The following is a 24,414-nucleotide window of genomic DNA, read 5'->3' as shown; positions in this document are numbered from 1 at the left end:
AGCCATTTGGATGTGGTGCTCAGAGATATTATTTAGCAGAGGGTTGTTAGAGTTAGGGTACTATGGTTAGGCTGCTGTTGGACTTGATGATCTTCAAGGTCTTTTCCAACCTGGCTAATTCTATGATTCTATGATCTTCATAGGCATCACAGACCAACTCAGTGTTTTGGTAGTACTTAAGAGCATTAAGATTACTTTTCACTTATTCTATTTTTTCGGGTGGGATATAAAAACAGATTGGATGGATATTAGCATTAAGGGATAAAATGCTTCTGCTCTCAAGTATTTGGATTCAAGCTTCCCAGAGTTCCCTCACTACAGGGTTGTTCATTGATCTGCCTCTTTTGACCAAATCGTATGGAAGAATTTGTGTTGGTTGAATCATGGTTCTGATCATGTACAGTAAATTATTACATTTTAGTAGGAGGATTTGGACTTAGAGAGGTGTAGAATAGACTGGCTTCTCATCTGGGCCCCATTTTTCAGCTTTTCCAAAGGATGTTTATACTTTTACGACGTTGTTCCAATCACAGTGAGTCTTTTTTCCCTCAGAGTTGCGTTAATTTTCTTCTGGGATTAAAAATAAGAGTGCTCTTAATTGTTACAGATTTCTGGTAGCAGCGTGCTTTTTATTTGAGGTGAATGGCAATGTTGGCAGCTTACAGTGTGATGAAGAATAACCCTTCATAGCTGCTTAAAACAGGGACTGATCCCCTTTGATGACTGAAGCCAGACTTTGTTGTTGGTTTTGGTGTTGCTCGTTTTAATATAAAAACAAAGGGAGAACAGTTCTTCCTGTGCAGATTCAGATTGTTGCTGTGTCTGAGGTTGCTCCTGTGCCTGTCAGCAGGGGAGAGCTAAAGCACAGGGGATTACTGCTTCTCCTTGAGTCTGACCCAGTGAGCTCTAGGGAGAAAGGAGCAAAGAAAAACATAGCCAGTGTCTTTGTTCAGTCCCTGCTTTGCGTGTTCCAACAAAGCTTAAGATGACCTTTGCTTTTCATTTCAAAACGAAGCACTCTGTTGTAACTTGAGCTTTATACGTGTTGTTCTGACTCTAGTAAAGCACCCTGTTTGTTTTTTACTAATTTAAAAGAACTATTTCTGTATTTAAAAAGAAAAAAAAGCTTTGTAATGAACACCACGAAGCTTGGTCTCCTTTGAATGTGTGTTCCCACTCTGCCCCCTTGTGTTCAAGGAGTTGGCACTGCTGATGATATTTGAATTTCTAGGTGTTAAGGTGCACTTATGTGTGTCTGGATGTGGTTTCTCCCTTCGTGGTAATTGCTAGTTACTGAAGTAGGCATGCTTCTGTCTGTCTTTAGAGGATGCAGCTCCTGTTTCAAAGGGACCCAGGATTCCCTCTCAAAGCCCTTTGATTTTTATAGGGTTAGAACTACTGGAAATATGATTTTTGCATAGTAATATGGCACTGGCACAGCTGCCCGGCGGGCTTTGTTTAGCTTCTGAACCTGGTGTGTGTGTGTAGCTCTGTGCTTTGCAACCTGTTTGTTAAAACAGCGCTGTAACCAAGTGCTCCGCGGTGAAACAGGATCCTTAATGCTACCTAACATGCTTAAGCATGTAACACATGAATTATCTCAGAGCACAGTTGAGTCCGGTCTGGGTACTGGATTTTTTCTGTACTACCGCATCAGTGTATGACACAGTCGTCAAAGAGCAAAGCTTATTAGCAGCAGGATTAAAGCTGTTGGTGTGTAGCCAGAGTATTTAAAGCATTAGCAGCCTTTAAGTTGAGCTCTGTGCTCCAGTGATCTCTGAAATGTGCTGCTGCTGCTTTTAGCTGTGATAGTGACCTGAAGTTTTCTTGGGAGGGTATTATTCATCATCTAGCAGGCTTTAGTTCAGTACTGTGGTGTAATCTCAGGTGGCTGAGTTAATGTCATTACATATAGAAATGTTTGTGGTTAAATGGGACATCCTTCTGGTAGAGAAACTTACATTTCTTAACACATAAATATCCAGATCTTATCTACAAAGAAACTGATGTGAGAAGCTTCTGGTGCCCTTGGCTTGGGAGGGAGTACATGCTCTATTTGTAAATGCTGTTATCCTTCTCGATGAGCGTCTTTAAAAGTTTGTTGCTGACATTATTTCCTTGACCAAAATTAAATGTTACATAATCCCTTTTCTTTCTGTGCTGTTTTCAAGGTGAGCAGCACTGAGGAACCCGATGAGATGCCATTGCCAGATTCTGAGAGCGTGTACGTTATTCCTGGAAGTATTTTACTGTGGAAGATAACTCCAAGACCTCCAAATTCAGCGCAGGTCAGCCATGCTTCTGCTTACTGAAAACTGCATGTTATATCCTGTTATTCTGCCTGGTCAACACATAACAAATCCATTTGTCCTCTTAATGGGTCTGGGTTTGCCTGTTTGCTGCAACAGCCTTCCCCACAGGCAGTTACTTAGTTAAATTTCCCTCCAGCATTAAATGCTTTGTGCAGCCAGTGGTGCTTCCCCACTTCTCTGCCCTCTGTTCCCCACACAGAGGCACGCAACTTTACAAGAAAAAAACTCTTCTGAAAGGCTTCCTTAGAGGGCAGACACTCTCTAGGAGATGCTTGCAAAGCCTGTTTCAGCATAGGCTGCTGTGTGAAGGGCCATGAAGACAGTGGGAAGAGAATGAGACGTGTTCTTGTACTAAAATAGACTTGGAACAAGTAAAGGTGCCCTCTGTAGGTTAATCAAAGGGGAAATATCTCTTCGGAGACAGGGAAAATACCAGTAGGACTGGAAAAAGAAGATAAGAGAGAAATAGTGCACTGAGTAATTGGATGCTGTCCTGGTTAAACAGAAACACCAGGGATCAGCTACATTCTTCCTGACAGTGCAGTTTTGCTGGTATCTTGAGTATTCTTATCTCGAGTGACTAAATAATAAAAAAGCACTCGGGTGTTTGTTTTTAGACAGCTGCTTTGTTGTATATTAAGACCAGCAGCCAGAGGCTTTGTGAGAAAGTCACCTTTTTCTCTTTCACCTTTTCAGATGTACAATTTCACCAGCTTTGCTATGGCTTTGAATGAATTGGACAAAGAAATGGAAAGCGTCATTCCTAAAACTGACTGCCGGCTACGACCAGATATCAGAGCCATGGAAAATGGAGAAATAGGTAATCTTATTTCTTGTTAAAACTGAAGGAGCAGGGAAAAAATGAAATGAATTCAACTTTTGAGTTGTTAGATGAACTGTTAGAATAAGTAGCTACCCATAAAGATACAAGATGGTATTTAATCCTTATACTGCTTCTAGTAAAAGTTACATCACCTCTTTCTTCTTCATGTACTTATGTCCTCCTGTACAAGCTGGAATCCTAAACATTCTGCTGTTCTATTTTCTCTTTAGCTTTAGAACCTTTGCTATGCTCTGTGGTCCAGCTGTATAGCTGGAGGGTAAGAGGAAAGTCTTGGAGCATCAAAAGTATTTGTGATCTTGCCAGCTTCTGTTTTCATCAACCAAAGCAAAAAGAATATTTTGAAGTGACAATTCTGAGTAATGCAACCAAGGCTACTGAAGTTGGGACGTCAGTGACAGATGTGTATGATGCAGAAACATTCATCACTGGCAATTTGAACACTTTTGTTGTCTTAGGATTGTGAATTAGAAATGCATTATGAGATTTGTATGTTTTTTAGAAAGAAGATTGATTCTTCATGGTTTGGAAATGAATATTCCAACCCCTCTGTTGCTCTTAGGCTGAAACTGATGCACCTCTGTGTTACGTAGAATGCTTTTTAAAGGGATAACATATTAATATGCTGGGTCAGATGGATTAATGACCGTGTATTTTTACCTGTGTGTTTTTATTCCTCCCAGATCTGGCTAGTGAGGAGAAGAAGAGGCTAGAAGAAAAGCAAAGGACCGCCCGCAAAAATCGTTCGAAGTCAGAGGAGGACTGGAAGACGAGGTCAGTGTTCCTGCATGCCTATCGGTGTATTGGCATCAAAGTGTTGAACATTCAGGTTACCTGTAGGCCCACACTGGTGGTGTGCGGTGTTAGTGGGAAGCTGGCATCGCAGTATTGGTGGTGCTGCTGTGATATATACAGGCTGGGTCTGTGCAGGCTGTAGCATCCAGAATCAGATGTGGTCTTTGTTCCTTTCCTCGCAGTGCTTGTGCACCCATGATCATATGCTAAGTGTTAAAAGCTCATTGCCTTCTCTAAGTGTGAAAAAGATGCTGCTGCTGATGGCTGCTTGTAAGGACAGTTGTGCTGGTGATTAATGTGTAATACCTCAAATATGTGTGCTTGGCCAAAGCGAGGAATAAACAACTCCTCCAGTGAACTTGATGGCATATTGCCCACAACTTCTCAGATCAGTTGCTGGATGCCGGCAACGCTGTGCTCCTGCAGCATACAGGCTTTTTAGTTATTTCTTTTAAAGGTGGTGAAATGGCTCCATCAGCTCACTCTCTGTGTCATTTCTTCCTTTACAAGACTGTTACTAACTATAAAAGTTAGAAGGGAGAAGTTAGCTTACAAGGCAGCCGCCACTTGTTTCTTTAAAAGGGAAGTCAAATGGGAGCTGTCAGGTGCAGCTGGCTCAATAGAGTCTTAAAACCACAATCAAATGAATCAAAACCAGGCAAAGCTTATTCAAAATTATAACATGAGACTGCTGGCCTCTTCACAGGAGAGGAAAAAAAAAAAGTAAACTCTTACAAGTAAGCAAACTTCATCTCTTCCCTTCTAATTAACTGCTAATGCACCCAAACACCATGAATTAGAAGCCTTCAAAATGTCTGTTTGTAACTATAAATCACTTATGTTTGTGTTTTGGTTTTGTTTTTTTGCAAATGAAGTCACCCATCAGCCCAGAGTCCCAGGTTTGGTCATGTCTGACTGTTTTTCCTCTGCCTGCTTTCCTGCAGTGTTTGGGTTTGTTTGTCCTGAAACTGGTGCAAAACAATGTTCCTTTGTAATGCCTCTGAGTAGATGTGTGAGCTGGGAAGCACACTGGGCCTGCACACACACCAGTTACGTCAGAGCAGCTGACACATACCAAGTGGAGGTTACATGGTAGTAAACCACGTGTGGCACAAGGGATGAGGGATTTCCACTGAATTCTGTTAGTTTAATCAGGGCAGAAGTGCCACGCAGTTGTTTGACTGTTCGGTTTACCACTGTGATGGCACTACACAAGGCATTACGTCCTATGTGCATCTCAGATGTGCTAACCTGTGTCCCAAGTGCCACATCCACACGTTTCTTGGTGTTCAAATCAGCCCAGGGGCAGTGACTGCACCACCTCCCTGTGCAGCCTGTGCCACTGCAGCACCGCTCTCTCTGAGGAGAAATTCCTCCTCATATCCAACCTGAACCTCCCTCAAAGCAACTTGAGGCCAATCCCTCTTTTCCTATTGCTGTTACCTGGGAGAGAAGAGGCTCCCCCCCATCTCTCCACAACCTCCTTTCAGGCAGTTGTAGAGAGCATTAAGGTTTCCCCTGAGCCTCTTCTCCAGTCTGAACCATCCCACTTCCCTTAAGACTTGTGCTCCAAGCCCTTCGTAGCTTCATTGCCCTTGTTTGATCCTAATGTATTTTCATTTCTGCTCTGAAAAGCAGAAAACCTAGAAAGGAAGAGCGAGTTAAAACACATGCATGATTTACATCAGTGAGTGTGCTTGCTGCAGTGAGGCATACAAAGCAAAAACTGGCCTTTATGGCCACTGGAGAGCTGAAAGGAAGCAATGGAGCATATATTAACCACAGGAACTGCTCACAAGTTGCCTGGTGCTGCCAACACAGCATGGCAAAACATAGCAAGAACTTAAACTACTGCTTGTCCTCTGGGGTCTGCCATTGCGAGGCCAAAGATTGAACCAGCCCCTAACAGCAAGCTGTGCTGTTATGCTGTGTGATGTAACTGCCAGCATTCCAGCCTTGTGAGGTGACACCCTACATTGTTGACAGCCCCCATCTCCCCATACTGCTGTGTGTGTATGTGCACAGCTTTCCTATGAGGAAGGAGAAGAGGAAGAAAACAGCGTGTGCAGGAGTTCAGTGTGTCCATCAGCAGCCAGCATTGAAGCTGGCATGTAACTTGGTGCAGCTGGATCAGCTTTCTGGGCACTCACAATGGCCCTCAGCACTAACAGTGTGATGCAACACTGTGGTGCTGTAGTAAGCCACAACTTTTCCTGCAGCCTGGGGGTGACATTTCACCTACACTGAGGGTAGCGAATGAGTTCACATGTTACAAAAGGAGGCTTTGAGACGCTGGGGGAAATGTAGATACTGGGGAAATGGCGTTCTTCTGTTTTCAGGACTGCAGTGCTTGTGTTCACATGGCTTGAAGAGACTGTTGTTATTGATGCATGCCAAAATGGTGGTTCACAACTGCTTTGAAGTGTAACTCTAGTTGTCCTTTCGCTGTGAGAGCCTTGACTGCTCCAAATGGACAAAATGCTGGGGTCAGTAACATCACCTGGGAGCCACTGAAGTGCTGTTGGAATGGGGAAATCTGGCTGCTGAAAACAACTTTAAATATACTTCAGATTGGTAATGGTTGGACTGGTAATGGCTGGACTAGATGATCTTCTAGGTCTTTTCCAACCTTGATAATTCTGTGATTTAAAACCAAGAGGGCTCCTGCAGTCATGGTAATTACTTTGAACAACAACGGGATGCAGCAAAGCAGTTCTGAACTACAGCAATGTATGGATAGCTTTGGTAACGTGCTTCGTGTTTCCTTACAGATGGTTCCACCAAGGTCCCAATCCCCACACCGGCACACAGGACTGGCTCTATTCTGGCAACTACTGGGACAGAAACTACTTTAATTTGCCTGATATTTATTAAAACGCAATAAGAAGCCTGTGGCTGCTACAAATAAGTCTTAATCTGTTTTAATGTTTTCCCTCATTTTACTTACCTCCTGAAAGAGCTAACATGTTATCCAACAGAATATTACGCATCTCCGCAGTAAATCCGGCGGTACGTGACTGCGGTCCCTTAGGTAGGGGATTAACTTTTGTGGCTGGCAGTGGGTCTTACGTGGACAGAGTCAGCAAGTCGCCACGACATACAGCTGCCTGATTTGCTGAATACACCTATATTAGGTTGTGGTGTATGAGGAACGGAACACCTTGGCTGTTCTGTGAGTACCTTCTTTCGTAGATAACATTGGCACGAGCAAAACCGGTTTTATTTATTATGACACGGGAATGTCTAAAAGCACACAAAGTCATGGCAATATTCTGTTCTTAAAGCAAAGCAGGGTGTGTCACTTTTGTACAGAGGCACTTTTTCATAAAGCAACTTTTCTTTTACTGAAGTAACTCCCTTCAATCCTGAGCTCTGGTCACAGATCCCAGAAGCGCGTCCATCTCTGGAGCCTTCCCGCAGTTGTTTAAGCTGGTAACATTACTCAGAGGTATTTATTTGATATTTTGTGCAGTGTGGTTTGAATTTCGCTCTCCTGTTTTGCTACCAGCCTTATGGTTTAAGGAATTAAGAGCCATTTAAACACCTATGGATTGGATTTCAACTGCACACTAATAACAGGTTTGGAAAGAATCTGTTCAATGCACTATAAAATCTGGTGCCCAGCACCAATGCAAACAGGCAAGAAGTGGATCAGTCCAGGACCCGGTGGGACTGTCTGTACAGCACAGGCTGCCTGGGAAGGAGCCTTGTGCATCTCAGAGGTAGGAAGGCACTTGAGCGAGGCCTCCCATGCACAGCTGCTTTACCCCCTTTCAGTGGGGTGCGTTCAATCTTAGAGTGTAAGTTTATACTGAACTGTGTACAGAGCTTCTAGAGGGCGAGCTGCTCCTTGTACAATATTTTAACTGCTGTCTGGAGGTCAGTGTTAATTGAATAATTTAATTGCTACTAAATAAAGGCTTCGAAACTTCTTGCATCTAGTCTATGATGGTGTTTGACAGCGGTGACCCTTTCTGTGCGGGCCTCCCAGAGTTTCTGCGGTCAGGCTGGACAGTGTGTTCAGTGACCTCTTTTCCTCTCAGTAGGAACAGTCTGCCGCCAGGAGCTGGGGCAGAGCATTCATCTCGAGTGTGCAGCAAGACCACAGCTCAAGCCTTGAACGTGGACTCGTGGAACAGCTACAAAGGCAGTGAGGTGCTTTCTGTTTTTATTCTGTGTGCAATTAGAATTACCCAGGTAGGGCAGCTGTATTGGAGACGTCTGCACAGGTGAGGAGAAATGCTTTTTTTTTTGGCTGTACTTTGTTTAGTTCTGATGGTGAGGGCAAAAAATTGGATACCTCATCACTTCTTCACTGTGGCCAGCATTCCTTGAAGTCTTACCCTCAAAGCTGTTAAGTGATTCTGAGAGCCGTGTTGTCAGTTGTTCAGCGTCTCATCCAGAATGCAACATTCCACTCTAGGAAAAAACAAAGCATTTAGTTCCTGCCTTCCCTGGAAGATTTAAGAAGGAAACCTCTACTCAACAGCAGGTTTTGTTTCGAGGCATTTTTTGTTTCCTAAGAATGGATTTTTCTTTTCCTACTTATTAATCCACTGGGAATGAGGCTTGATGTAATGACAAGTCTGTGCTGCTCTACTCTATGTTTCTGCAAGGACATTTATACCTGTGTGCTCAGCCCTGGATTGTCAGCCTTTTTTTTGCAGCCATACATCACCCAGAAGGATGGCACACGACCAGGACACCTGGGACACTGGGGACTCTCCCCCTGGAGTGTTTCTCCAGCTGGACAAGGGCTGAGCTGGGCACGTTAGCACAGAGAAGAGCTGCTGGTGAGTGCTCCACTAGGACACGTGAGCACCAAATTGCTTGGCTTCAAACCAATTGGCCCCCTTGGCCCACCTGCAGACACTCACCAGGCTCACCAAGACAGCACAGATAACCACTACCATTTTTTTTTTCAACAGTAAAGCTCATACGTTAGTGCTGGAACATGAGATCATTCAAGAAAGTAATCAAAACTAGATCTTGCAGCTGCTGCATCTTTAGCAGCAATACATGTATCACATCTCAGGATGCTAGTATCCATTTCAGAAATACACCTTGTTTTGAGCAAAACTATTAGAATCATAGAGTCACAAGGTTGGAAAGGACCTACAAAATCATCTAGTCCAACCATATTGGGGATCAAGAGCCTCCTTCCCATCACTCTTATCTGTATTTACCCACAGGAATGCAGGATCATGCCCAGAGCTAGTCCCATTTCTTGACAGATTGCAGAGAGCTCTCACGTACACTGGGGCCAAGCAGATGGCACTGATACAGCAGTTTCTTAGAAGCCACCTCCACCCTGTGTTGCACTGATGAAGGTGCTTTTCCATTCAATGAAGCTGAAGGGCTAGGGAAGATGACAAGGGCCCAAGCTTTCTTACCTGAAGCAAAAAGGTTGCCCGGCTGATTCCATCGGTGCTATGGTTCCCATTTGCTCAGGCTGGAACATTGCATCATTAGCATTCAGGCCTGAGAGTTGGTCTGCATTTAATGACAGCTTTACAGAAGAAAGAGCTTGCCCATCAAAGGAAATGATTACTTGACCTGGAAACTGCTGCATGTAGGAAGGAACCTCTGCATTCATTATCAGTTTATCAGTGGTTGAGATGGCCTCAGCTGCGCTACAGGAAGGTGCAGCCTGCAACTCCTCTTTAAAAGGAGGTGGTGGTAATGGAAGAGATGAGATTCCTTCCTGCAAGAGGACCGAAGAAAGCTGATTTGTATCAGTTGTTAAGACAAGGACCTGGTTGGCTGAGGGTCCTAATTCTCCACTCACAGAGGACCAAGGCTGCACTCCTAGTTGTGACCCCGAAGCTTCTGAGACAGCAGAAACATCTTCCTCTATAGTCTGCGCAGTGGTTGCCACATCCCTCACCATACAAACAGAACCACTATCTTCCACGTCAAAAGGCGCATGCTCAAGATCAGAGGGTGAACCACCATCAGGTCCAGTGGAGTGTTTGCTTTCTGGAATAGAACTTCCTGGTGATGAGCACGGAGCTGTTCCTGACGAATTCACTTCAGTTGGATCCAGAAGATGGTCTTCCCCTCCGTCAGTACACGATTCCTTTCTCAGGAGAAAGGCAAAGCTTTTGACTGTAGAAGGCAAAGCCTCGTTATTATTTGATGTCTTCTCTTCCAGTTCCCCATTTGAAGCTTCTGCACAGTAAAAAAAAATAATGAAAAGGCAGAAAACAAACATGTAATACCCACAATGGCAATGCATTAGCACATGTTTCAACTTAAATAAAGACTGATTTCAATCTAGTCGATCAGATGTTCTACAGCACAGTTATGAGGCTTCCCAAGAGAAACTTTGTCGCTTCCTATTACGAAGGGGAAAGAAAACTCAGAAAGCACTGGTACCACTTCAAAACCATGGGCTCCTTAACCGTACCCCAGATCCTGCAGTGGTGGCTGTTCTCACCCATTGCACAGAGCTTATGTGCCTCTTTCACAGGCTTATGTACAGTTGAGATGTACGTAACCATCACCTGAAAATACCCTGAAAGAACAGACAATTATCTTACCCTGCTTGAGATCAAATTTTTCAACCACTTCCGCTAAAAGCAAATTTGGATTCTCTGAAAACAAACAGAAGCACAGATTAAGGTGGAGTTAGGTAAGCACTCAAAGAGCTCACGCTGCTCAGATAAGGACCGGTACAAACAAACCTTTTTGGAAGTCGATGAACTCTTGGAAATAGCAAGCTAAAAATCCAGCAATGTCTTCTGGTTTCTGTTTTATGACAGCTTTGCTCACACCCTCGAGCAGAGTCTGGAGGCTGCTCAGAACATTGTCTGGAGGCTCCATTGACAAGCACTGAGGCCAGCTCACAGCTTCTCATCTGCAGCAAGAGAATGTCCGAGCTGAGCACCTGCCCATCCCTGTAGGATTCCAGCAGCACCATGGCAGCAGCCCAGGCCACCACAAACTCTTTTCCAATACTTCCCAATGCTGGTTTCTTTTGAAGGCCCCAATCATCATCTCCCCTCACTCTGTCTTTTTATGTAACAGAAAGTCTGAGTGGCCATTGAGTTAGGAAACCGTAACAGTAATAATAAAATAATAATAATAACCCTTTTCCAAAACAGACAAAAAACAAACCAAACCGCCACCACTAAAACAGCACCTCTTCTTCCCCCCATGACGTGACAAAAGACAAACTTACCTTAAGACAATGGTTTCCAGGGCACAGCTGCCATCCCCACACCACCCTGGTACCTGCTTCCGCTGCTGCCTCTTCTGCCCAGGGCTGAGCAGAGCGTGATGTCACAGTTCCACGCATCACACCCATTGACATCCTTCTGAAAGCTGTCAGAACTCCGGGCCTGTCAAACTGCACAATAAAAGCTCTGGAGATGTTTAGATACAGATATTTTTTTAAAAATGGAAAAAGTATAATTAGAGGCCACAAAGCAGAAGCATAATCCAGTCTAAGCATTTATAAAAGCTGCAGGCACTAACAAATACATATGTTTGAAATGTAAGAGCACAGCATAGGAACTTACAGGAAAAAAGAACTGGGAACTAATTCACTGTACTGGAACTTGAAGATAAATTACACTGGTCAGAACTACGTTAAACACATGAACATGAATGAAACAGGGGTAGGTGTTAAGCAAATGTTTTTTTGCTCAACCAAGTCTAACAATCTCCCTTTCCTCCTCTACCCCACTGGAACGCTGCCTTGGAAGAAGTCACATCAAGAGATAAGACAACATTTTGGAACAAACAGCAGTGAAAAAGCTTGGGGTAGTAAGAAAACAAGAGAACAGAACTGTCTGTGGCTAAAACACTCGTTAAAATACAGGGACTAAGTAGGTCACAAAAACTGTGGGTGATAAGGCAAAGATTCTGAGCAGGAGCATAAAGGCAACATGCAACTTCAATGCCGCCTACTCTGATGACCTGTACTGGGTTCCATTTGGGGCACCCAGACTTGCTAAAAAGATAAAAATGCAGTGAAATAGGAATAGTTCCGTTATTTAACTCCAGAGAGCCTGAAGTGGAAATCATATCCTTATGTCATCCCATCTTGCTGAGACTGGTTTCTGAGGCCTTTTCTACTTGCCTCAAAACATCAGAAAGAAAGACAGTGTGGTATAAGCATCTACAAAGGCTCTCATTAGCAGAGCTTTGTTTGACAGCTCTGTCAGGACGGCAAAGTAGAGGCAGTGTATCTGTACTGCTCATTCCCAAAGCTCAGTGTAGTCCACCACTTACATTGCAGACTGCCTGAAGAACCTCTGCTGATCCAATGACGAGCCTGCTGTTCCGATGCCATTGGCTGCCCAATCCCTTTAAAAGGCAGCTAAAAATGTAACTTCTTAATGTTAGCTTTAATCTTATGTTTTCGTGACAGCATAATTCTTCATGCAACGACTGCTACCACTGTTTATACGAGTACTTAGTAATGGCTGGAAAAGGAATTCGAATCTCATACGTGACACACTGCTTTCACTCCACTGAAAAGTTCTAACATCACCCTTGTAAAACTCCATACAGCTCTACAGCGCTGTAACACCTGCTCCTGTTCAACTTCCACATCACTACAATGCAGCTTTGAAGCAAGAACACGATCAGTTATTGGGAAAACAACCAGACTGCTGTAAACTGAAAAGCAATTCAGTACCACATTAGGGGAATTTTATTTCAGAATAAAGCACAGCTAGAATAGGAAACAGTCAGACAGGAGAGATTAAAGGGCTTGCTTTGGAGTAAATCAGAAGCGCTTTTTCAAGGTGTAGGGATACAACAAACACACTTGTGTTGGGGTTCTCTTAGAAGCATGTTACGCCTCATTGGTCCCATGGCTGATCTCAACATGATGCACGTAACTCACTTCCTAAACCAGGAGACTGCAATTATACTGGAAGAGCAGAAGCTGAGGTAATTACTGCCTAGAAAGCTTCCTTACAGAGTCACTTGATATCCCACAAGTTTTTCCGGCACTTGACACCACCTTGTTGAGGAGGCCACCAATTTGAAAGTCAAATTCAAGGAGCCAGAGAACAAAACGCATGTCCACGGTTCTTTTAATTTTGCTCAGAAATATAAAAGTGCAAGTTCTGTAAATTAACAACATTTACAGTACATCACAATAAATATGCCACCTGGTGACATCTATAAATCCTAGTTCTTTATTTGAAATGAGCCATATTGAGATAAAAACTGCATCAACATCAACAGAAAAAAAAAATACCTGACTCGGTAAAGATATTCTTAACATGTTAACTAGCAAGATGCATATCCTATTATTGCTATTAGACCATGCCTCCGAGTTCCAAAGTATAAAAACGTGATCAGTTTGCACAAAATACAGTAGAGATTTTTCTCATCACAGGCACAATCTAACATAGAAAATAAAGGTGACGTTTACGGAGCAGGAGATTCTCCTATGGAGGGAGGAGAAAAAAATAGTTACAGAAACCGACAGTTCCATTTCAGTGACCATTTGCTAAATCCACAGATAAGCTGCAACTTGCACAGAGATAAAACCTTTACATGAATACAGAGCGTCTTTTTGGACTCACTCGTGGCCCAGTGAGCAGAACAGGCCTTGTAATCAAGTTTACTATGATTTGCTACCTTCAACGTTTGTAGACCCCAGACATCCCAACAACCGATCACATGCAGGTGCTTTGTGTCCTGAATGGCCAAGGTTCATGGTATATTTAAGCAGTGTGTTTTAAAAGAGTCTTGCCATTAAATGCACTGTTTCTATCTATTTACCTGGAGCGGACAGTGTCTCTGACACCAAATATTAAAAGGGAGGACAAAATAAGATTTCAAGTACACTGAAGACCTTTCTTGAAAGTTATCATTTGGATTCTAAGAATTTGCTATGTATATACAGACACAACATACTGTTCTCTACTCGATACTAATTTGGGTCGACCAACTCAAAAAGGCTGAACACTCCTTTGTGATTTAATATTACTCACTAAATGGAATAGAATGGAATAGAAAAGCCAACAGTGTACTACCTGCAACACACCTCCATTTTAGACAAATAAACTCTCCTTCAGGAACTGCAACAGAGTGTAAGCACTCTAGGAGTGCAACCCATTTCCTTTGGCCTACCAAATCCAGCATTACTTTCCCCCTCCATGTCAGCCTTGCTTTAGATGCAACCTCAAAAGCAAGTCAATGAAGGTTAGATGTGAGGCAAGGTACGAAACCTTGGCAACACAGCAACGTCTTCTGCACCAAGTTAGAAAAAGAAGAAAAACATTTAAGCTAAGGAACTGTTTAAGGCAACCTGACCAAAGTAAAAATAAGGCTTTTTGAGAATGATTTCCAAAGATGTCCAGTTTTCTTAGCTTTGCAAATTAACATGATTCAATTGGCTTCCTGGTCAGATTTCCACTCATAAGTTTCTTTAAAAATACATTTAACTTCTAGGTAACGATACTAACTGAATACAGAACATAGGGAGATGCTACAGACATTGTTTTTGGTTTTGTTTTAAAAAGCTACAAATGAGAACACAGATGGCCAGTAGTTAAAAAAGAAAATACATCTATGTGATCGTGATGTAAGTTTCGAGCTCTCAGAGGCATTTCAGTACCTCAACACAATTTTGGGATATCATATAGAGACTTAAGATAGCACAGCATCGGTAAAGCTACAAAAAAAACAGGGCTGGAGGTGGGCGATGGGTGTATTGTTTTGCCTGTTTTAGCAGCTGTAAAAGTCATTGCAATAGAGGTTTAGCAGCTTCAATGAAAAACACATAGAATTACTGTATGTGGCTTGCTTAACTGAATGCGCTGGTCAGGATATTAAGAGCAAAATGAAAATCACCCTCACTGTAATTGCAAGTAAAGCAAAGTATTTGGCCGGAATGTACCAGAAGCAAAGATCCTACGTGTTGATAGAATTTATATCAGAAATAGGAGCCGAGTTGAGAGGGGAAGCAACAAAAAATGGAAAGGGGATGGGAGATTTTAAATTGGCAAATTGTTCATCATTAATTCAGTGAAATGAACCTCTAAAATCCAGCAAGATCTGCTCTTTGTGGCTAAATGGTTTTCCTTCTCTTGTGTTTTGGCTAATGCTTCAAGAAAGTAAGTGTTCTGCCCGCTCCCTTCTTCAACATTCGTACCACCTACTTTTACTGTATGCTAATCAAAACAGAAACACTCCCTTCTTTAGCATATTTTAGATTTAAATCTACTTTAAAATATTTCTAAAAAAAAGATCCCATCTGCCTACACTGAAGTAAGCTGTGTGCTTGTTTAGGCTCCCCCGATGAGTCGCTTAATAACTGTGTTCCCCTTGGTTTAAACAAACTGAAAACTGAAGAGTTAAAATACACAAGGTCACTTAACCTTCTGCTCGGTTGATCTGCTTTCAGTTGAAATTGTAGTATTTTACTAAGCCGTACCGACTCTTAACCATACTATGAAAGTGTCTCTGGCACAAGTGGTTTCCAGAAGAAAAGCTGGTCTTCCCAACAGCTTTTTCCTTCTGCTTCATCCTAAAGTGCAGAAACTGTGGGAACGGACAACACAACTCCCGTCCATCACTGTGGAACAACTTCCCTTAGAGAGGCTAAGGCTGCATGGATGCGGACGTGCAATCTGTTCTCAAAGTCATAGCCTGTGAATTCCTCCTGAAATAAAAAAGAAAAGCACGCAAATATTAGTTTCCTTCACTTTAGGATAGGAAAATAAGTTTACTAATAGTGCTTAAGAGGTCACACTACGAAACAGACAGAAGAGATGAAGTAGAAGTTCTGTAGTGCTGTTCATAACTCTGGCTTACAAAAGATCTAAGTTGGTGAAAAGAGCAGAAAGCTTCAATTTTCAACATGTTGTTTAGATTCTATTCAGTTTAACACTACCTGGAAAATTATTCAAGTCTTACAGCTCAAGAAAGACCCCACCACACCCAAATCAGGGACCAGAGGGAGCACATATGCAGGGATGAGCTGCAGTTTTCAAACTTTTACTGCTGAATCTTAGAAAAAACATCAGTAAAGTCGTAACAGTCCAGCAGAGGTCGCTACTGTGAGCTCTGTACTATGACTGACCTATAAAACACAAGTGCATTTCATATACATAAATATACACCTACTAAGTTAGCATTGTAGATTACAGGTGATGGACACTGACAAAAAAAACCAAACCAAATCATCACAACTTCTCAGATACCCTCCTCTCAGAATGCTAAGTGTGAGGTGCCACAGTTTTTACCTTGGCTTGGAGAAGTAAGGTTTTGCCTCTTGGCACGGTCTACAAAAAGAAAAGACGCTGAATTAGAATTGCACTGCAAACATTACAGAGCATATCTCAAACATACAGGCTAGGCAGTCTAGAATAGCATCTCTACTTTGAAAACTAGGTATTATTTCTTATTATAGAGTACTTTAAATTAAAGTATTGCAAATAAATATCAAAGTGCCAAATAAGAAACAGAAAAAATTAACTTTTCTCATCAGTAATACCTGGCTATAGTCTTACTTATTTACATCAGTTAAGTTACATTTGCAGTGTATAAAACATCTACAAAAAATTTCTTATTATTGACACAGCCATACTAAAATCTCACATAATATGGTTCCAATCAGGTTAATTTAATAAAGATGAATGGGATTGTATGACAGCTCCAACATATAATTAGAGTCATTTCAAAGTAACATACATTTAATAACAGCGTGCTTTTTATACTACAATGTATAGTCTTCAATACACTTCCTTCTTTTTCACAGTCATTACAGAGCTCTCAGATACAAACCGCATGGTATCTCAAGCTAGTGAGTGCAATCTTCTAAAAACAGCACCATTTACCCCAATCCTGCTCCTGCTTCTCCCCACCCAACCCCATCTCAAGTAAGACAAGCAGCATTTGTTTCCTCACCAAGTGCCACAAGAGATGGCTTCCTTCACACACTAAGTGCTATTTACCGCAACAGCTACAAGCCAAGGCTTTTTCAGCCCCCAAACACCCAAAGCAAAGCCTGTCAGCTGTGTGCAAATGCTATTTATAAAGCAAGAAGGAAAAAGGGAATGCTCCTAATTCTCAGAGCCCTCAGATAATTTCACTATCTGCTACCCTCCTACTTAGCAGCAGTTGCAACAAACGTAAACTCTTCGGTGAGAAGGAATAAATAATAAATCAAAATACGGTGCTCTGCTCATCGCAATTCTTGCTTCAGTGCTGACTGCCCATAAACATTACAGCTACAGAAAGACAGAAGATTTGCTCGCGTTTATTTAACTGCTATAGAACTGTACCACCAACAATCAGGAATGTAGCAACTCCCCTGAAGAATCCCAAAGAGTCTAATAATTTATGTGAGAATAAAACCCTGTCACAACTAAGTATGGCATTACAGTGTTCACAACAGATATATTAAGCTTCTCACCCATAAACTTCGTTTCACTGTTTGTACAGTGCTATGCTGATTCTGCACCACACTTATTTTATTCTTTTCTTACAGAGATTAGAAGTAGGTGATACCATTACCTCTGGATTGTCTAATAGAAGACAGCCAAGCTCATAGCAGGCATATGGCTGGATGTACAAGTTGTTTTGCCGGCACAGTTCGTCTTTAGCAGCCTGCTGAAAGTACTATAAAAAGAAAAGAGAAAAAAAAAAAGACTGAAACAAGGTCTTAAAATGGAAGATCTGATCACTTAAAAATCCAAAAGTACCTTTCAACTTCAAGCATTTGAAATTAGCCCAAGTAACATGAGAATATGTTAACATTTCCAATGGCACACATTCTTTAAGCAAGCACAGGGAGGTTTTCACTAATGCTACTGAATCGAGGCAGAATTATTTGTTTGCATTTTTTGCCAAGCAATACATTGACCACGTCAAGGTTTTTCCAACATTATATTCTAAACTATTAAGGCCTAACAAGGAAATTCAACTTTGGAGATAAAGCACATGGATTGTTTAAACTACTTTTGAGGGCAGGGTGGGAGGGAGATGTAATACAGATCTCTAGTTCCTAATGTGAATTGTATTCAGTCCTGAGGAGGGAAGGAAAAACAGAAGTTCTGCCTGCAGTAGCTGATTTATTATTTTGCATTTGCTAACTACCACACCTCTTAGTGTCTAATAGCTCAAAAGCTCCAAACAAACAGCACATCCAAGCCTTTAAAAGGTCGACCAACAAGTTCTGTGTTTTGTTTTCAAGGTGATTTTCTTTTTGTCGTACAGAGCAAACCCAGAAGCACAAGAACTTTTCCAGTCTTCTTCCCAGTTTCCACATAACTCTTGCTCCATAGGACACATGAATTGCCACGCTTGCTCAATATCAGACAATTGCTTTTACAATAGAACGGCCTAATTCAAGATTTGAAAAGAACCCAACATATTCTGTTGGAATTCATACAACAGACCGATCAACAGCATTGAAAATTAGCAGTTTGCTTAACAGAATTCCTCAACAATATTTACTGATGAATAAAATTATAGTTCACGAAATACAACTGGTGGTATAATTAACAACTTACCTGAACAGCATCTTCAGAATTTCCCAAGCATTTGTGTATGGCACCAAGAAGCAAATTCCTCAAACCAACAGCTGATGAATCATCAACGTCCTGACAGGCTTAACAAAAACATTCCAATAAACAAACAAGATGGATTGAAATCTTTCCTTAGACAAGAATTGCAGTCTACACTGATTTTTTACTCTTATCACCAAATTCCAGCAGAAAATGTGAGATGCCAATAGCAATCAACATCAAAGTAATCTGGTTTCTTTTAAATACAACCCATAGGGCAACAAAACTGGTGAGGAGTCTGGAGCACAGGCCATATGAGGAGAGGCTGAAGGAGCTGGGAATGTTCAACCTGGAAAAGAGGAGGCTCAGGGCAGACCTTATAGTGCTCTATAACTTCCTGAAGGGAGGCTGTAGTGAGCTGGGTATCGGCCTCTTCTCTCGTGTCATTAGTGATAGGACCAGAGGGAATGGCTTCAAGCTGCAGCAGGGGAGATTCAGGCTGGACATTAGGAGGTATTACTTCTCAGAAAGGGTGGTCAGGCATTGGAATGCACTGCACAGGGAGGTGGCGGAGTCACTGACCCTGAGAGTGTTCAAGGAACGTTTGGATGTTGTGTTGAGGGACATGGTTTAGTGGGAGCTATTAGTAATAGGTGAATGGTTGGACCTTTCCAACCTTGATGATTCTGATTCTACGATTCTATGATTTTGTGTCAATCTCATCAAGCAATCTGTCATCAATGGTAATGATTCCTATCAGGGATGAATTGGCCCTCTGAACTCACTAGCAGGTTATGCATTCTTCTCTCATGAAGAGAACACATTTCTCTGTTTGGCCCTGAATGATCAGCTAGAAAGTTAAAGTCAAGAAATGATCTACTCCTCCTGGTGTGACTGGCAACTGGGTTGTCCCAGACATTGAAAGAAAAAATGCATAGTCCACGGTCCGAGGAAAACGGGGCAAAATATCCAAGCATTTCACATAAAGTACATCTGTTCTGAACTGAAGACAACCAACAGACACGGAAATCCACATTGGGCATAAGACACCAGATTAGAGAATTCTGGCATCATAATTCCCAGTGCTGATAAGTAGGTAGGGCTCATTGCAGGGCCAGACTGTGACTCAGCAGCATGGTGCTGTATTCACTGACGCATGTAACCATCTCTAGATGAATCAGGCCCCGTTTTAATCAGGCTTATTAGCACCAACTCAGAACAGCTGTTACATCAATACTAGTTCCACAAGGAACCATTTGTACCTGTCTGCACCATTGCTTCTAGATACCTCAGTAACATGGGTGCCCACAGGACTTTTCAACCCTTCAAAAGGAGCTCTGGGAGTCTGGAAACAGTAGAGCTCCTTTAACTTCATATTCTGCCTCATGTAATAAACTCCGCCTGATTTAAACCAGTTCTGCAGTCAGCAAATAAACCACCTATGAGTAACTAAGGATTGGCTACATTAAGTATTTGGACACAAAGGTAGCCCCACGGAGTCTCTTAGAAGTCTCTTGTTACTTGGTATTTTACTTGCAAAGATACGCGTGGATACAGCTTGATCCCTACAAAACAGAGCTCTCAGCCCCAAGGAAAAGTCTGACAACTCAAATCAGAAAAGTAAACCCACACTGTCCAAGAAGAAAGGAAACAAAAAAAAAAATTTCTCCATTATCCCACCATTCCTGAGACACACATAACATGTAACTTGTGGCCATTTCCTTGGGTCCTGTTTGTTGCCTGGCAGAAAAGGCCAAGCCCCTCCTCATCACAACCTCCTTTCAGGAAGCTGTAGAGTGCAATGAGGTCTCCCCTGAGCCTCCTCTTCTCCAGGTTAAACAACCCCAGCTCCCTGAGCCGCTCCTCATAAGACTTGTGCTCCAGACCCCTCACAAGTTTTGTTGCCCTTCTCTGACCACATTCCATAAATATAAATAACTGTATCAAGAATCCATATTATACCTTGGCTCATATGTTGTAGGTTGGAGAGGGAACAGTTTGGAAGGGCCTTCCACAAGTATAGCACTTCAATGGATGCCAGGACACAGAGCTCTTTGGTTGGCATTTGTTTTCTGAATCTATCTGCCTGCAAATTAGAAAGGAAGAAGAAAGAGGAAAGAGCTGTCATCTGTCCTTCTACAAAGAACTTAATACTCACAAGCAGTTTATCAAATAGTAACTGTTCCATGAAAGCATCAAACAATTTTCTTAAAAATCATTGTTGGCAATTTAGTTTAAAGTTTAAGACTAATAAAAGACTTTTTATTTAACTTCGGGGCTACACATTGATCAAAATTGGAAGCTGCTTTATTTATTTGTTTTCTTCTGTTTCACAATCCCACCTACTTATTGAATGGATGCTGACATTGCAACAGCTGAAAATCCTCAGTTGGGTGATACTCAAACGAAAGAACCATGGTTTTAACAAAAAATATACATACATAACATAAAAAAGGACTAGGAAAAACAAAGCTAAGGAGAGAATTACAATCACAGAATGGTTTGGGTTGGAAGGGACCTTTAAGATCATCAAGTTCCAACCCCCTGCTATAGGCAGGGATAATCCCTCTAGACCAGGTTGCTCACAGCCCCATCCAGCCTGGCCTGAGACCTTTCTTTGAGTATCTGTATCTTTAGTTACTTCAGTTGAAAAGCCAATTCACATTTTGTTTGACAAGGCTTTAAAATACACGACACTACTTTTTTTTTTCTCCCCTGAATCCTTCCCATTAATTCAACAAAAGCAAAGTAGGAGGAAACAGATACTTCATTCGAAAAACAAAGAATGTTAAAGAATGAAATACAGTTATCAAATTACTGTTCTGAAACAAGTTAACTTATGCTTAAACCAAACCTTCTTCACTGAAAATTGTTCGATCTGATTATTTTTCCTTTTGAAAAGCTTCTGAACTTCCTTGAACACATTCTGAGCGCCACTGACATCACCGGTGGCTCCTTGACACACTACGACACAGAAACAAAAATGTGTTAACACTGCTGGGATGAAAAAAAAGGGAAAAAAAGATTTAAGATCATAGAGCTATGGGGAAAAAAAATGCACTTCTGCAAAGGACCTAAAATGGGACTCGATGAACACAGAAATCCCAGCTCTCCCAGGTATGCTCTGAGATCATTAGCATGTCTGTATTGTTTTCCATACCCATTAAAGGACCTGGATCACCCAACAGCTAAGGATTTATTAAGTAAATCTTTTCAGTACGCTATCAGCTTAGCAACAGATCACGTAATAATCATAGCTGGAGGGCAAGGGCATATACACATGCATTAATAAATTACATAAACACAATTACATAAGTACAGTCTGACAGGCAGCTGCATAAGCAGCAGTGTAGAACACACTAAGAGCACTAGCCAGCACCAGAAGTATCGTATCATATCATTGATTTATCACTTGCAATCATCGCTGGAAATACTCACCTGCTGTTAAATAAGCGTAATAGCACTGAGACCACCTGGATTCATTCTTCAGCCTTTCAAAGGATTCAAAGGCGTCTTTAAAATTCATCTCTATCATGCTGCACCAGCCTAAAGGAGAGACCAACTTCATGAAAGCACAGTAATTCAGACATGGTATAAACATTACTGAAGCACAGCGTCTGCTTATGAGAGCTGGAGCTAGCTTCACAATTATACCAGTAACTGGAAAAATTAAAAACAAAATTAATCAATAACATTTTAAATCTGGTTTAAATTAGCTGAAAAATACTGAGTTATTCGTGCTATACTAAGCAACGAAGCCAATTCACGCTGACAAGAAATCTAAACAGACACCAAAAGCTCTTCCTCAGCTACTACCAGCTCCCTTATTCTTCTTTAACCAGACACACTTAAAGCTTCTCTGCTCTAAAGATTTTCATGAAAATTGAAAGCAGAGAAGAATGACACTTTCTGCTGCTGTTAATCATTTCCTTCTATCGGTAGCATAAAATGCAACACAAAGTAGAGGTCCTGCAGTCTCTGAAGCTCCATTAGGATCTATTCAGTTTTGACATTAAAAATAGCAATTCCATTTTAAACAATCTCCTGCAGGTGAACAGTTCCAGAGAACCTGAAAATTATAAACAGTTGTTGAGTGCTATTCAACCAAATAAGATGACAGGGTGATTTGATGATCAGAGGGCTGGAGCACCTCTCCTGTGTGGAAAGGTTGAGAGAACTGGGTTTGTTTAGCTTGGAGAAGAGAAGGGCTGGGGAGACCTCATTGTAGCCTTCCAGTACTTAAAGGGAATGTTTAAACAGGAGGGGAAACAGCTGTTTAGAAGGGTGGACAGTGATAGGACAAGGGGAAATGATCTTTAACTGAGACAGGGGAGGTTTGGGCTAGAGATTAGGAGGACGTTTTTCACACAGAGGGTGGTGGCACACTGGAACAGGTTGCCCAAGGAGGTTGTGGATGCCCCATCCCTGGAGGCATTCAAGGCCAGGCTGGATGTGGCTCTGGGCGGCCTGGTCTGGTGGTTGTGGACCCTGCACATGGCAGGGGGGTTTAAACTAGATGATCATTGTGGTCCTTTTCAACCCAGGCCAGTCTATGATTAACACTATCCAGTCAAGACAATGGCCAGTACTCTAAAACCTTTTTTTAATAATCCTAAACAAAATCATTCATTTTCTTTATTGAAGCTATTATTCAAAACTTTAAAGTGAAATAAAGATATCCCATTTACCTATTTCATATAAGCAGACATGTTGAATCTCCCTTTGGTCTGTTGCAAGTTCCAAAGCAGTATGAAATGAAGCCAAGGCACTATTGATTTGACACTAATAACGGTGAAGAGAGAGGAGAAAAAGAAAAAAAAAAGTCATGTCTGAAGTTATCAAAATCATATTATCCATCACATTTTAAAAGAACACAATCAGTTTTGTGTTAATATGAGTTTAAATACAGTGACGGAGTTAAATCAAATAGCACTGTCACACAGATCGCAGCCTCTGGTTCGATTAGATGAGAGGCAAAGCATCCCAGTGAGCAAACTGTGACCAAGTCTTCATTTACACCACTGAACACACTTCCAAAACAGGTCTGATGGTAAATGTATTTTCCCCCACACTTCATATAAATGATATAAAACATAATGCAGGAGCCAGATTAAAAGTCAAAAAGGAAGTATCGCTAATATAAAACAACTCAAATCTGTATTTAAAGAACACAAGAACACAAAGCATGTGCCTGCAAAGTAATAATAATCAATTCTAACACGTACAAAAATACAAATTAAAACCTATGGAATGGAACCTGCCGTGTCATGTAAAGAGAGGAAGGAGAAGAAGGGGAAGTGGAAGGATATTGCTGGAGCTTAATAATGTAACAATGATCACCCATTACTCACACAGGATAATCTCTCAGCCTTCGAGATCAGTGTCTGTATTCCTTCTGTTCACTATGAAGCCTGAAATTGACTGTAACACCTGGTAGAGTTGTACCTCAGGACGTGCCACTGCTCCCTGCCCTACCCCCTGCCCACCTCTAGAGTGATTTTATTCAGTTTCTTTGTTTCATCAGGGAGAACTACCTGAGATGCTTTACACTGCATCAAGACAGCACAACTGCCAGCAGTTACAGCAGCTGTAAAAGTATAAACCATGAATACTACAAAAGGAAGCAATGACTGAACAAAGATGTTTTTTGGTATGGCAGAACAGTCCCAGCCACCTGCCTTTCTGTTGAGCATATCTGCCCTCAAAGTCACTAGGGAGCCTGTGCAATATACAGCTTGCTCTGTTTTATAGCAGCACACACTCCTCAGCGTACCTTAATAGAAAGCACTGAAGAGCAGTGTGCCAAATGCTTTCTGCATAAGCTTTCCTTGAGCATCAAGCTCAGTAAATATGCTACAGAGATACTCCTCAGTAACTGAAAGTATCAGTTATCTCCAGGCACTGGAACAACACGCAGAATACAAATTTCTACTCACACTGTTAATTCTTAAAATAACATTAATTACTGCCTACTTACTGTTTCAGA

At 41.7% G+C, this 24,414-nt stretch overlaps 2 protein-coding genes across 3 annotated transcripts in view; one reads left to right on the top strand and one right to left on the bottom strand.

Annotated features, from left to right (window-relative positions):
• Positions 1–7,885, top strand: part of OSBPL1A (oxysterol binding protein like 1A) — a 66,115-nt gene extending 58,230 nt beyond the window's left edge. Inside the window, 4 exon segments of the mRNA XM_015855395.1 lie at positions 2,172–2,288; positions 3,009–3,132; positions 3,837–3,927; positions 6,720–7,885. Of these exon segments, the coding sequence (XP_015710881.1) occupies positions 2,172–2,288; positions 3,009–3,132; positions 3,837–3,927; positions 6,720–6,822 (435 nt within the window). The 3' untranslated portion in view covers positions 6,823–7,885.
• A 214-nt stretch (positions 7,886–8,099) lies between these two features.
• The window catches only part of TTC39C (tetratricopeptide repeat domain 39C), a 36,013-nt gene continuing 19,698 nt past the window's right edge, over positions 8,100–24,414 (bottom strand). For both annotated transcript variants that reach the window (XM_015855396.2, XM_015855397.2), the window contains exons 7-19: positions 23,117–23,210; positions 21,867–21,974; positions 21,283–21,392; positions 20,391–20,514; positions 18,435–18,532; positions 17,437–17,541; positions 16,164–16,202; positions 11,132–15,580; positions 10,635–10,807; positions 10,491–10,544; positions 9,737–10,119; positions 9,342–9,652; positions 8,100–8,367 (exon numbers count right to left, since the gene is read on the bottom strand). In XM_015855396.2, the coding sequence (XP_015710882.1) occupies positions 15,491–15,580; positions 16,164–16,202; positions 17,437–17,541; positions 18,435–18,532; positions 20,391–20,514; positions 21,283–21,392; positions 21,867–21,974; positions 23,117–23,210 (768 nt within the window). In that variant the 3' untranslated portion in view covers positions 8,100–8,367; positions 9,342–9,652; positions 9,737–10,119; ... (1 more) ...; positions 10,635–10,807; positions 11,132–15,490. The remainder of the gene's footprint in view (positions 8,368–9,341; positions 9,653–9,736; positions 10,120–10,490; positions 10,545–10,634; positions 10,808–11,131; positions 15,581–16,163; positions 16,203–17,436; positions 17,542–18,434; positions 18,533–20,390; positions 20,515–21,282; positions 21,393–21,866; positions 21,975–23,116; positions 23,211–24,414) is intronic.

Source organism: Coturnix japonica, chromosome 2, assembly GCF_001577835.2.
Source record: "Coturnix japonica isolate 7356 chromosome 2, Coturnix japonica 2.1, whole genome shotgun sequence".
NCBI classification, from domain to species: Eukaryota; Metazoa; Chordata; class Aves; order Galliformes; family Phasianidae; genus Coturnix; species Coturnix japonica.
The sequence above is the reverse complement of the archived record's forward strand: the minus strand, read 5'-3'. Positions and strand labels throughout refer to the sequence as shown.